This window comes from Dendrobates tinctorius, unplaced genomic scaffold (genome assembly GCF_039654945.1).
Source record: "Dendrobates tinctorius isolate UK_male_01 unplaced genomic scaffold, ASM3965494v1 ptg000022l, whole genome shotgun sequence".
NCBI lineage: Eukaryota > Metazoa > Chordata > Amphibia > Anura > Dendrobatidae > Dendrobates > Dendrobates tinctorius.
The window spans coordinates 119,981,497-119,995,101 of record NW_027361690.1 but is presented as its reverse complement, the minus strand read 5'-3'; the positions used below and the strand labels follow the sequence as shown (position 1 = coordinate 119,995,101).

Genomic DNA, 13,605 nt, shown 5'->3' with positions numbered 1-13,605 from the left:
GGACTCAAACATGTCACTGGAGCACCTGCGATACTCGGTGCATACCCAAGCACCTTACACAAACTAGACTAATGGGCACTCGCTCTTGTTATAAATAGGCGCTAAATGTTAGATCTGTGAGGTCCGACCATATTGACCCACACTGGTCAGTCAACTAACAATGAAAATCTACAGATTGAGAGACACTGCATAGTTTTGCTTGCCATCATCAGTTGCTGTCTTTAAAAGGAGCAGCCACAGTTGTTTGGCCGGTGGAGATGTTCTAATATGAAAAGGCAAAGGGGTCTGATAGAAGCTAGAACGTACAGCAGTCAATTTACCAATATGTTTGAATCAAGTTTTAAAGGAATTTGACGCACTGGGAGTGGGCCGCCGGGTCTGACTGCTGGGGCATCCAAGTCTTCTGATAATAGGGCTCTGCAAAGCCCCATCTGAATGGAGTGGAAGTAGAGCGGGTGCACAAATGTGCTCCATTAATTTCTCTGTGGAACTGCCAAATTTAGAGTGCACCAGTGGTTTCAAAGGTTCAATCCCCAACCAATCAATAATTTATCCCACATCATATGGAGAAAGGATAATGTTTAATCTTGGTTCAACCCCATTAAGTTTTCTACAAAATGACAGAAAAAAAATCAAGTCGGTCTTATCATTAGGCATCTTTGCAACTGAGTCCATGGAGCACAGGAGCATCAAGTATTGTCATGGGCATAGATAGTTCAGTAGATTTCTCAAGGAAAATTACAACCCCTGGCAAAAATTATGGAATCACCGGCCTTGGAGGATGTTCATTCAGTTGTTTAATTTTGTAGAATAAAAGCAGATCACAGACATGGCACAAAACTAAAGTCAATTCAAATGGCAACTTTCTTGCTTTAAGAAACACTAAAAGAAATCTATAATAATAAATGCCCTAACCAGCTTCCGGTTGTAACAACTTCCGTCCAGTTGTAACCGGTGACGTCACCACACACACACGCACATGTTAACCCTCAACACACCACACCGCCTCAACACACACTCCTCTCACCTTTCACCTCCACTCACTCTTTCACTCCACATACGTTCCTTTCTCTCACTCCGTTTCTCATACTCACACCGTCATCGTCGCTCCCCCGACATCTTCCTCCGCCGCCGCGATCCAGGATCCAGACATTCTCCAGGCCGCCGACATGTTCTTGCGGGACGCCATCTTGGATGTCGTTAAGTCCCGCGAGATTCAAGATGGCGTCGCCGCAACAATATGTCGCTGGCGTGGATGACATCGGGATCCAAAAAGATGGCGTCGGCGAAATCTCGCGAGATTACGCCGACGCCATTTTGGATCCCGATGTCGCCCATGCCAGCGACATGTTGCGGCGACGCCATCTTGAATATCGCGGGACTTCACGACATCCAAGATGGCGTCCCGCAAGAATATGTCGCTGGCGTGGGCGACATCGGGATCCAAAATTTTGCCGACGCCATCTTTTTGGATCCCGATGTCGTCCACGCCAGCGACATGTTGTTGCGGTGACGCTATCTTGAATATCTCGGGATTTCACGAAATCAGAGATGGCGTCCCGCAAGAACATGTCGGCGGCCTGGAGAACGTCTGGATCCTGGATCGCGGCGGCGGAGGAAGATGTCGGAGCAGCGACGATGACGGTGTGAGTATGAGAAACGGAGTGAGAGAAAGGAACGTATGTGGAGTGAAAGAGTGAGTGGACATGAGTGGAGGTGAAAGGTGAGAGGAGTGTGTGTTGAGGCGGTGTGGTGTGTTGAGGGTTAACATGGCAAGAGGTGTTAACAACGTCGGCGAAATCTCGCGAGATTTCGCCGACGCCTTCTTGCATTCGTGAAATTGCGTCATTTACCTCACGCCGACTTGCTGTGCGGACGCTTGGCATTGCCTGTACCACCATAACTACTGCTGCCTTGGTCCTATGCCTGTTTACTGCCGGTGTCTAATTACTGAACCAATTTGCCTGTACCGCCATAACTATTGCTACCTTGCTACTCTGCCGGTGTCTAATTACAGGACCAATTTGCCTATACTGCCATAACTACTGCTGCCTTTGTCCTCTGCCAGTGTCTAATTACAGGGCCAATTTGCCTCTATCGCCATAACTACTGCTGCTTTGGTCATCTGCCTGTTTACTGCCGGTGTCTAATTACAAGGCTAATTTGCCTCTACCGCCATAACTACTGCTGCCTTGCTCCTCTGCCGGTGTCTAATTACAGGGCTAATTTGCCTCTACCGCCAAAACTACTGCTGCATTGCTCCTCTGCTGGTGTCTAATTACAGGGCCAATTTGCCTCTACCGCCATAACTACTGCTGCATTGCTCCTCTGCCGGTGTCTAATTACAGGGCCAATTTGCCTCTACCGCCATAACTACTGCTGCATTGCTCCTCTGCCGGTGTCTAATTACAGGGCCAATTTGCCTCTACCGCCATAACTACTGCTGCCTTGCTCATCTGCCGGTGTCTAATTACAGGGCCAATTTGCCTCTACCGCCATAACTACTGCTGCCTTACTCCTCTGCCGGTGTCTAACTACAGGGCCAATTTGCCACTACCACTTCATAACTACTGCTGGGCAATTACAGGGTCAATTAGTATCTGTTTACTCTACAATACGCCAGGACGCCTTTTTCACTGCCAGATAACTGCCAAATACACTCCTTTACCTGTGCCAACATGAGTCATAACAAAAAGTATGCCAATGCCAGTGAAAGGAAAGCAGCTTTAGCACTACGACAAAAACAACGCCGTGCTAATGAGACTCCTGAGGAAACACACCATCGCCTTGAGAAGATTAAGGCTTATAAATGCCGTCACCTCACACACGAATCCCCTAACTCTAAATCCATAAGATTGGCTGAAGAAGCCTCTGCACGCCGTCACCGCCGACAACAGACGGCCTCTTCCTCATCATTATTATTAGACTCACAACAGGATGCTTCCACATCAGCATGTGGAACAATTTACTGCTACGCTTCATCCCATATGCCGTTCACTGACATAACTAATCAGCAATCTGTTTCTGCCCTATCAATACCACCATTCAATACCGATGCACAGTATGCCAATGCCAGTGAAAGGAAAGCAGCTTTAGCACTACGACAGAAACAACGCCGTGCTAATGAGACTCCTGAGGAAAAACAGCATCGACTTGACAAGATTAAGGCTTATAAACGCCGTCGTCTCACACACGAATCCCCTAACTCTAAATCTATTACATTGGCTGAAGAAGCCTCTACACGCCATCACCGCCAACAGACGGCTTCTTCCTCATCATCTATAATAATAAATGCCCTAAGCAGCTTCCGGTTGTAACAACTTCCGTCCAGTTGTAACCGGTGACGTCACCACACACACGCACGTTAACCCTCAACACACCACACCGCCTCAACACACACTCCTCTCACCTTTCACCTCCACTCACGTCCACTCACTCTTTCACTCCACATACGTTCCTTTCTCTCACTCCGTTTCTCATACTCACACCGTCATCGTCGCTGCCCCGACATCTTCCTCCTCCGCCGCGATCCTGGATCCAGACATTCTCCAGGCCGCCATGTTCTTGCGGCGACGCCATCTTGGATTTCGTGAAATCCCGCGAGATTCAAGATGGCGTCGCCGCAAGAACATGTAGCTGGCGTGGAAGAATCGTGATCCAAAAAGATGGCGTCGGCGAAATCTCGCGAGATTACGCCGACGCCATTTTGGATCCCGATGTCGTCCACGCCGGCGACATGTTCTTGCGGCGACGCCATTTTGGATCGGCGAAATCCCGCGATAGTCAAGATGGCGTCGCCGCAAGAACATGTCGCCGGCGAGGACGACGTCGGGATCCAAAATGGCGTCGGCGAAAACTCGCGAGTTTTCGCCGACGCCATTTTGGATCCCGACGTCATCCACGCCGGTGACATGTTCTTCCGGCGACGCTATCTTGACTATCGCGGGATTTCACGATACTCAAGATGGCGTCGCCGCAAGAACATGTCGCCGGCGTGGACAACGTCTGGATCCAGGATGGCGCCGGCGGAAGATGTCGGGGATCGTGGAGCAGCGGCGATGACGGCGTGAGTATGAGAGACGGAGTGAGAGAAGGGGTCGTATGTGGAGTGAAAGAGTGAGTGGAGATGGTGAAAGGTGAGAGGAGTGTGTGTTGAGGAGTGTGTGTGTTGAGGGTTAACATGGCAAGAGGTGTGATGCTATCGCATCCTCCCGATGCGATAGCATCGGGCCATAATCTAGTAAAGAACATAAAAGGTCAGTCAGTAATGGTTACTTTTATTAAACCAAGCATAGGGGAAAAAATTATGGAATCATTCAATTCTGAGGAAAAAATTATGGAATCATGAAAAACAAACCAACAAAAAACACTCCAACATATCACTAGTATTTTGTTGCGCCACCTCTGGCTTTTCTAACAGCTTGCAAGGGAGGAAGCAAAAGACAATACTGACATTACAGCAGCAGATCACAGAGGATTCATTTTGTGAGGTAAAATATTTCACTGACTGTTTTTAAACAATATTTTACCTCACAAAATGTATCCTCTGAGATCTGTTGCTGTAATGTCAGTATTGTCTTTTGCTTCCTCCCCTGCCCAGGAGCTGTATGTTCTGTACACGGTCAGACACAGGGGTGAGACAGCTCAAACGGGACAGCACATGAGGGGAGAACACAGCACAGGAAGGAGAGAGACAGCAGACAAGGGGGACAGCACATGGGGTAGACAGGTCAAAGAAGAGAGCACAGACGGGAGAAGTCAGCACATGGGGAAAGAGAGAGTGGATAGGTGCGTGAGCACCTGGGGGGAGAGATTCTCAACGCTGCAAAAGCCTGCGCCCATCTTGACATAGCCAGGCATAGTAACTAACTGTGATTAATTATAGCAAATTATAATTATCCTCCATCCCACAGTCCCGTGCCCATATACCCATCATACATATCCACGATCCCATAGGCCCATGCCCATATACCCATCATACATATCTCCATCCCATAGTCGAGTGCCCATATACCCATCACACATCCTCCATCCCATAGTCCCGTGCCCATATACCCATCACACATCCTCCATCCCATAGTCAACCATTATGACATCATAGTGAGCGGCGGGGCTTGCAACCTATGATGACATCAGCGTCGCCATGGCAACCATTATGACATCATAATGAGGGGCGGGGCTTGATACACACACTTTTTCCCCATTATGTAGATAGGGGCAAAATTGTTTGGTGAATTGGACGTGTGACTGTGCCAAATTTTGTGGCTGTAGCTGCGACGGTGCAGATGCCAATCCCGGACATACACACACTTGAGCTTTATATATTAGATATATATATTTTTTTTAATATCTGTATGTATTTTTTAATATATCATATCATCTGAATTTGTTCACATACTTTAGATGTACAGCGTTCCTACCAGTTCCATTAGAAGAAAGACTTCACACAAACCATTGATTAAAACCACACAAGTCCGAGGCCATTGCCATTCTTTAAAATACTTTAATTCACAGAAATAGATTGGAATCTACTATACAATCAGGAAATGTGCAGGTTGTAAATGACATTTTTGCTTTTATTTCCATCTCTACGTTAAACTTTAATTTTTTTTTTTTTTTTTATTTTTTTTTTTTTACTTTTTTGGAAAATTTCAAGACCTGGAGGGAATCTGAACTGATAAGACAGGGAGGAGGATGAACTAAAATATATTTATATATTTATATATACACATATGTCAAAATTCTACCAACCACTTCACTAAAGGAATTTTTTTTTTTTTATTATTTGCCTACAATAATGATAAATGCTCTCGGGTTGAGAAAATGTTTTTTTTTTCTTTCCATACAATACATAAGAATAAAGCAAGATCGGTGTATTGGGCACAGGTAGAAACTTGTTATACAGAGGAGATCCCAACAGACTTAGGTGGCTTATAATTCTATGTACAGACAGCAAAATCCAGTACATTGCATGGAGAGCTTCCCAGAGACAGCGATAGCCCACCCAACAAGTTGTACATCTTGTGTACAAGATACAGATATATAGGAAACTCGCACGGACATCTGCACAAACAAAAGTTACACTGATCTTGCAGGGCACGCACACATACGCACAGATACAGCTTTAAATACTTTTTCTTAAATAACAGAAACATATCGGCCCACACAGGTATCCCCATGCAGAGTAAAGAGGTCCAGGTCACCAGTATAATGTAAGAGATGGTGGATCCACAGACTGATAGATTGTGCTGGGAAATTCTGCAATGTTAAGTCTCCGACGCTGGGAATAAGATAATATCATAACGACTGGTTATGCCCATTTGCTAGTGACAACGTGCATACTTTTGACATTATAATTAGATATTTTTGGACTTTCTTCCTTTATTTTTACCAATTTTTGTAAATTTAAAGGGTTGCTCCCAAGATGTGAAGTTATTCTCTCCCTTATGGATGGGGGATATCTTTCCTGATCGATGGGGATCCAATCGCTAACCGGGGCTCCAAAAACTGCTGGAGGTCAAGCACACACCTATACTCCATTCAAAGGGACTCAGTACAGCAAGTATGAGATAACGAAGTGCTCTACTTGGCCAACTCCGGCACTCCCACTGAGAATTAACGGAGCAAAGGTGTGAATACTCCAACTCCGCTACGTTGAGAAGGAGATCTTCAAAGCCCTGTTCTCGGAATTGGTGGGAGTCCTAGTGGTAGAACCTCTAGGGTCTCCTTATCCTATGAACACAGTTGATAACTTCACATCTTGGAAAAAAGAGGTTTTACCGGGGAAACAGTCACCAAGAAAGTTTGACTCAAATGCCTTCTAGACAATGTATTTAGATCATAGAAGAGCCGATTCCCACTTGGGTAGTAGGTCAAGGGCAGGTTGAGCGTCACACAATCCATTAAATTCTACAGGAAAACGGCTCATCTTAAGGTGTTATGCCAACAGCAGCACAACACTATTGATGATATGTACAGGATAGCCAAGGGCTGCTCTTCATCCCAAATCAAACTTCCTATTTGGTGCACACAATGGTGTACAGACAGAAAGCAAAGAAAAAAGTGGCTCAAGGAATCACGAGGAAACTGGGAACCAGAATTAATGATGAACTCAATTTGGCCTATGGGTTTTGAAAGTGTACGGCTCATTTGGTTAGGTCCATCACTATCAAATACCAAATGGAGCTTTCACTTGCCAATAGGGAGATTAGAAAAAGTGAGTCCTGAGGTTTTGTTCTGCATTTTCAGGCAGCAAAGATGTTTCCTACATTGTAGATCCAGTGTGTTCATTATTTCTGGTCTGAACAGAAATTTTCTCCGTTTGTAGGACATATCGGCCAACACTTCAAAAAAGCATTTTTCACCTTCATCTTGATTGAGAAATCTTCATTTTTACAACCTTATAATTGATTACACTGGATGTTATGACTCCTGGCACATATATATGGCAAAAAAAAAAAAGCCTCCGGAAGGGGGAAAGGAACATATTGAAATCCGTGTTAGGCATACTATCCCTTCGTCCCTGCCACAATTTTCAGCTGTAGAGCCCCTTCTGCAACACCTCTACAGCCTTAGTTTCATCTTAACTTCATCTAATACTATGATAAAACCTTCCCAGATTCATAGAAATTGATGTTGGGGAAAGTTGTTAAACCATCATGGAGAACTTTATTCCTGACTCAAGGGGATTATTAGTTGGGTACGACTGCAGCCAATTATCCATTTTTTCCATAGAATTTCATACAGGTGCCCCAATCTAAAGGAAGTATGTCCAGAAAAAAAACACATTTATGTACAAAAATGATGCACCACACAAGCAAAAGGCAAACCTGTCTACTGCAAATGTCAGGAGTTCATATGATTTATAACCTCGTGTTATCCTTCCACAAAGTGATATTTAGCTGAAATGATGTTACGGTGTTTCTCATGCCTTCTGCTCTTCAACATTTACTTTATATAAATGAACGTAGGCAAATCATGTGCGATGTAAACCGGTAGTTTACAGAAGAGGTCCAGTTTGCATAGCAAGCTTTGGTAAACCATGAATAACCAGATAATATCACCTGATCATTCCGTACATCATACAGGTCACTCATTAGATCATTCACACGTCTCTCCAATTACCATTACTGCCTATATATTTATATACCCTACTTAAATATGATCTATTATACATTGATTAGGACCCTTCACGTTCTTGATCTTTCATATAGCCATTACGTCACCTAGATATGTAAAAATTACAATGGCGGGGGTCAACATTGAATTGGCCTTGGTCACCAATTAAGTCTCCAAATGGCAAAAACCATAGGACTTTTTCCTATTAAATCAGTGTTGGGTCTCCAAAGTAGGGTGTGATTACCCCTCAAGGCCAGCTGACATACCCCGACCATTGTGGCACATCACAAATGCAAATAATTGTGAAACTTTAATTATGGTTATCTATGAAATTTTCACATTTTACAAGTGCCAAGCAGCCAAACGTGAGTTTTCTTTATTCCTTCAGAAAATTTGTTGGAGGAAACAGAGGTAAATTAGGAGAACATAGCAGAAGACATAAAACCATTAACATCAAAAATGCCTTGAATTTTCAGTTTATGTGGTCTATGCCACATTTCATTGAATTCCAAACACTACTGTTGCCAGGCGGTGTAATCCCCGATAGAACAGAAAAATGGAAAGGAATTCCCCACTTGCCTTTATTTAAAAAGCAAAAAATAAAGATCTGATTAGTATTACATGATGAAACAGGAAAATACAAGGCCACAAGCCTGCAATCCCTTCTTGGTCCTCAAAATCAGTGTCAGGGATATGCTGTCTGGATTTAGCTATTGGATCTGTATTCCCAGTAAGCGGTCTACCTCAACGCTGTCGATCCCTGGCATTCCCCATCTCGTCCTGCTTTACTAATCAGATTTTTCTGGCCAAAAAAGAAAAAAATACATATAAGTGGTGACCTCTTCTAAGCAAAAACTCTAATATATTCTGCTTCCTGAGATACAAATACTAACACTGAATATGTTTAGGCAAAGTCACGAGCATCGCCAACCTCAAGGTCAAGACTGAGCCGTGCCGTCGTTTGGTTATGTTCTGTCCCATACACGAGTATCTCAGGACAGCAAAATCGACGGGCCGGTGTGAATCTTCTTTCAGTACATATAGACGACATGGCAAGTGAACTTGGATTTGATTTTAAAAGAAAAACAACAAAAAAATACCAGCTTATAAGAAGTAATGATATAGGGTACGGCAATTGAACAAGAAACATGGAATTTTAGCATATCCACAGCTTAAGATTTTCTTCGTCTCGCACTTGACACACAGTCGTCCAATCCCGCATAGTCCTTCCATCCCACAGGTCTTTCTTTTTAATCACTTAAGACCGAAGCAGTTTGGACACGACAAAAAAAAAATAAGGATATGTATTCAGAGTCAGCCAGAGGCTCCATAGCAGATCCACACTATACTGATGTGCACAGAAGGTGAAAATAAAAAATAAAGAGATGTACATATCTATCTATATATATATATGCAGGGTTACTCCTCTGTGGGGGAAGGGAGGTTAGGAGGTTCGCTAGCGTGTGCGCGCTTTACAAGTCTATGAGCTGATCCACCAGTAGGAGTGACCTGGTCATGTTTGGTAGGCTGGACTCAGAGTTCCCACTGCTGTTATTAGCGTGAGGACCTGGAAAGTGGGGGAAAGAGAGGGATTCAGTATGCGTTTGGAATAAAAACAAAACCAGAAAGCTTGAGTAGAAGGTGAGAGAGCAGAAATGAGAGAGAGCGCAGTAATACATACGTTAGCTACAAGGGCTTGTTCATAACTGGCATTTGGGGATTTTTTGGCTCCTTAAGCTTCCAGGGAATGTAGAATGATAGTAAAGCTTAGCTTAAAGGAGTTGTCCAATCTCTAGCTACAAGTCTGCAGCCACTCTATGTGACTGCAGACTTGTGAATCCTCACATTGCGCACACTACATGCTATGAGGATTCTCTGGTGCCGATGCTGGGTACGGCGGTCATGCGAGTGCCAGTATGCAATTTTCATACTCCCTGGCACATTCAGACTAGACAATGTCCAGCCTCGCTCAATACACTGAATTGAGTGACGTCACACCCATCTAGGCAGCACGTGACCGCATATCTGCTTGCGGCCACATGCCCTCCCCTCCAGGCATTGGAGAGTCCTCAGAGCTCGCAGGGCGCGCAATGTGAGGACTCACAAGTCCACAGTCACAGAGTGACCACAGCTTTGAGTTGGACAACCCCTTTATGCGATCAAAATGCTGAATGTGAACAAGCCCGGAAACATCAATTTCATTGCTGTTCAAGCAGGTGGAATTAAGCAGTGCGATCTGTTCTGGCATATAGGGGTTAATGCCTCCACACACTGACCATTAGACAGTGTTTCTTAGGAGGACCTTGGCTGTGTTATCTATTGCTATGACATGTTAAAGGGAAGCCATTATCAGAAAGGGACATCGTTTAAGGCAGGTTTTTAAAATTGTGGTATTTTTTCCCCCTCTATCATGATTTTAAGTAAAAAAAAAAATGATAATCTTGCAGTTTTTACAATGGTCACAGGGACTTTTTTTTAGACTCATTTATTTTACAATGACCTTTGCACACATAAAACACTTTATGCCAAAAGATAGGGTCAGGGACTGATCATAGAGGCTCATGTACATGTGGATCACCTGATACAAAAGCAAGGGTCTAAAAAAAAAAAAAAACAAAAAAAAAAAACAGTGGCCAGCGTGAAAATTGCAAGATTCGTTTTGGTTTTTTTTTGTTAAAAAAAAAAAAAAAAAAAATACAGATGGTTTGTCATATGTAATAAAAAAATGTCAAAAATTGTTAAATACTTTTAATCACCAATATCTGATTTACAGTAATTACCGTAATTGGTAATTTTCTAATGATCGATTCTCTTTAAAGAATTGAATACTACATTAAAACCCACAGATCCCAGTGGTTTTTAACTTTTTTTTTTTTTCTTAAATACATAAAGTTCCAAAACTTTGAGAACTATCGCTCACATACATGACCATATTTTAGCTCCATACAAAGTTATATGGAGCTGCCATATGTCTCCCATACAAGTCCCTACTGAAAGTGTATATATATATATATATATATATATATATATATATATATATATATATACACACACACACATACATACATACATACACTGCTGGGACCCTGAATGATCAGCTGTAGTCAGTGAAGAAACCCAGAAGTGAGTGTTCAATTTCCCTGCAGTGCCTCCACAGGAAAAATGGAGTATTACATAGAGACCATTCAAAATCAATTGGTTGTCTGTGTAATACACAAAATGACAGGTCCTAGACAAAGAAAATATTTTTTTTCCTTCTAAACAATTCTTTAAAAAAAATAAAAACTTTAAATTTCACCAATAAACTAATATTACAGGTTAATACAATATAAAAAAGGCACTGGGCAACAATGACAAATATTCTTATTGAATTTCCCATGTCTGATTGGCCCTCGGTTATGTACAGATCAAGGTGTGTCGGTTACCGGGTCAAGGAATCGCAATGCGACTTCATCACCTTCTCGGCTATAACATGACCTTGTCTTATAACTGCGAATGTTACTTGTGACCCATAAACTTTCAATTTGGTTTTTGGTCCCTGCCAGATAATTACAGAAATTTCTAAGTGCTCAGCTTTAACCCCTTAATGCCAGAAAAGTCCACTTTGTTCCTTAATGGTGCAAAGCAATTACTTGCTTTAAATCTAAGTCTTCGACCCCACTTATCTCCCTTTTCTGTCTTACCTTGGGAATTTTTGGAAACCAGTACCGGAATAGGATCAAATTCATCATCAGCCCTTTTTTCTGTATCATCCGGGATATCAAAGCCCGTTAGGAGGTTAGTATCATCTGCAGCGTGCGGAGGAGAAAGAGAGAGAAGCGGGAAGCTCAGACAGCGAGAAGTGAGAAGCCGGTTAGCATTTTTACACACGAGCCAAGCAGGGTAGGAGGGGGAACAATAACACAAGGGAATGGCCAAGGAGATGTGTGTGGTGAAGAGTCCCATCTTACTCTGTCAGGTCCTGACTATGGCACTGAGGCTAAGAGATCCTGATGACAACCCCATACATATAAAGATACCACATTTCCCCATGAAGCAGAAATGTCATTAAAAATGCCGATGGAGTCCATGGATGACCATGAAATACACAATCACACCAAAAGATCTGACTGTCCACTGTTAAATCATAAGGCGTCCACAGTGGCACCAACAAGAGGACAATCTGACACGTCACTTTAGAAGAACACATAACTATTCAAAAATATTAAATTGGCACAAAAAAAAAATCCTCGTCAATTTTTGTGAAAATTGTAACGTTTCCAAACAACTGGCCGAGAATTCCATGTAAAAGAAAAAACAAAAATATGTTCAGATACGGAGATAATTTTCCCTTTCCAAATGTGACCCAATCATAGTAAAATATCTGTAAAAGTATGAGGTTTTAAGCCAAATATGCCACAGGACGCTGTTTTTTATTGTTGCCGTATGTTGGCGTCTAAAGCCGCCTATAATTTCCTGTATTATACTAGTGACACCAACACCACCAATAAAAAAAAGAAAAAAAAAATGTTGTGCTACATAGTAAGAGGGTATGGAAATCACCATTTATTTTAACTAAGCAGATGACTATAAGAATGTGTGTCTCTAACTATTCTTATATCCAGTAATTAAGGGAATGTTCCACCCAGAAGAGGAAAATCTGATTACTAATGCAGGCCAGGATGGAGGGTGATAGGACATGTGCCAAGCATAGTCCACCACTGATAAAGAAAGAACACACACTAAAGAGTGTGATGGAGTAATCTAGTTAATAAAATAACAAGATCTGTATTTTTTGTCATTTGTATCAAATGGCTTTAACAAGACTTTACAAAAATTGTCTGAAAGTTAGAGAATGTTAGAAAGAAAAATAATATTTGCCTGCTGAACATTGCTGCGCCACTGGTCACCAACAGTCCTGCAGTGAGGAGTGCTGGACACCATTTGGGTGACTGCTGTCTGTAGCCAATCACTGACCTCAGGGGCTACATTTGCATGCATGCCATGTACAGTCATATGTAAAAGTTTGGGCACCCCTATTAATGTTAACCTTTTTTCTTTATAACAATTTTGGTTTTTGCAACAGCTATTTCAGTTTCATATATCTAATAACTGATGGACTCAGTTATATTTCTGGATTCAAATGAGGTTTATTGTACTAACAGAAAATGTGCAATCTGTATTTAAACTAAATTTGACTGGTGCAAAAGTATGGGCACCCTTATCATTTTCTTGATTTGAACACTCCTAACTACTTTTTACTGACTTCCTGAAGCACTAAATTGGTTTTGTAACCTCATTGAGCTTTGAACTTCATAGCCAGGTGTATCAAATCATGAGAAAAGGTATTTAAAGTGGCCACTTGCAAGTAGTTCTCCTATTTGATTCTCCTATGAAGAGTGGCATCATGGGCTCCTCAAAACAACTCTCAAATGATCTGAAAACAAAGATTATTCAACATAGCTTTTCAGGGGAAGGATACAAAAAGTTGTCTCAGAGATTTAACCA

At 42.4% G+C, this 13,605-nt stretch overlaps 1 protein-coding gene across 19 annotated transcripts in view; it reads right to left on the bottom strand.

Annotated features, from left to right (window-relative positions):
* AAK1 (AP2 associated kinase 1) overlaps nt 1–13,605 on the bottom strand; it is a 201,119-nt gene that overhangs the window by 19,412 nt on the left and 168,102 nt on the right. For 8 of the 19 annotated variants that reach the window (XM_073569097.1, XM_073569098.1, XM_073569099.1 and 5 more), the window contains one exon: nt 11,802–11,906. The exons of 7 other annotated variants lie outside the window; for them this stretch is intronic. In XM_073569097.1, the coding sequence (XP_073425198.1) occupies nt 11,802–11,906 (105 nt within the window). Of the gene's footprint in view, nt 1–5,483; nt 9,686–11,801; nt 11,907–13,605 lie in introns of those variants that run through there. 4 more of the 19 variants (XM_073569113.1, XM_073569114.1, XM_073569115.1 and 1 more) reach the window with 1 other exon arrangement.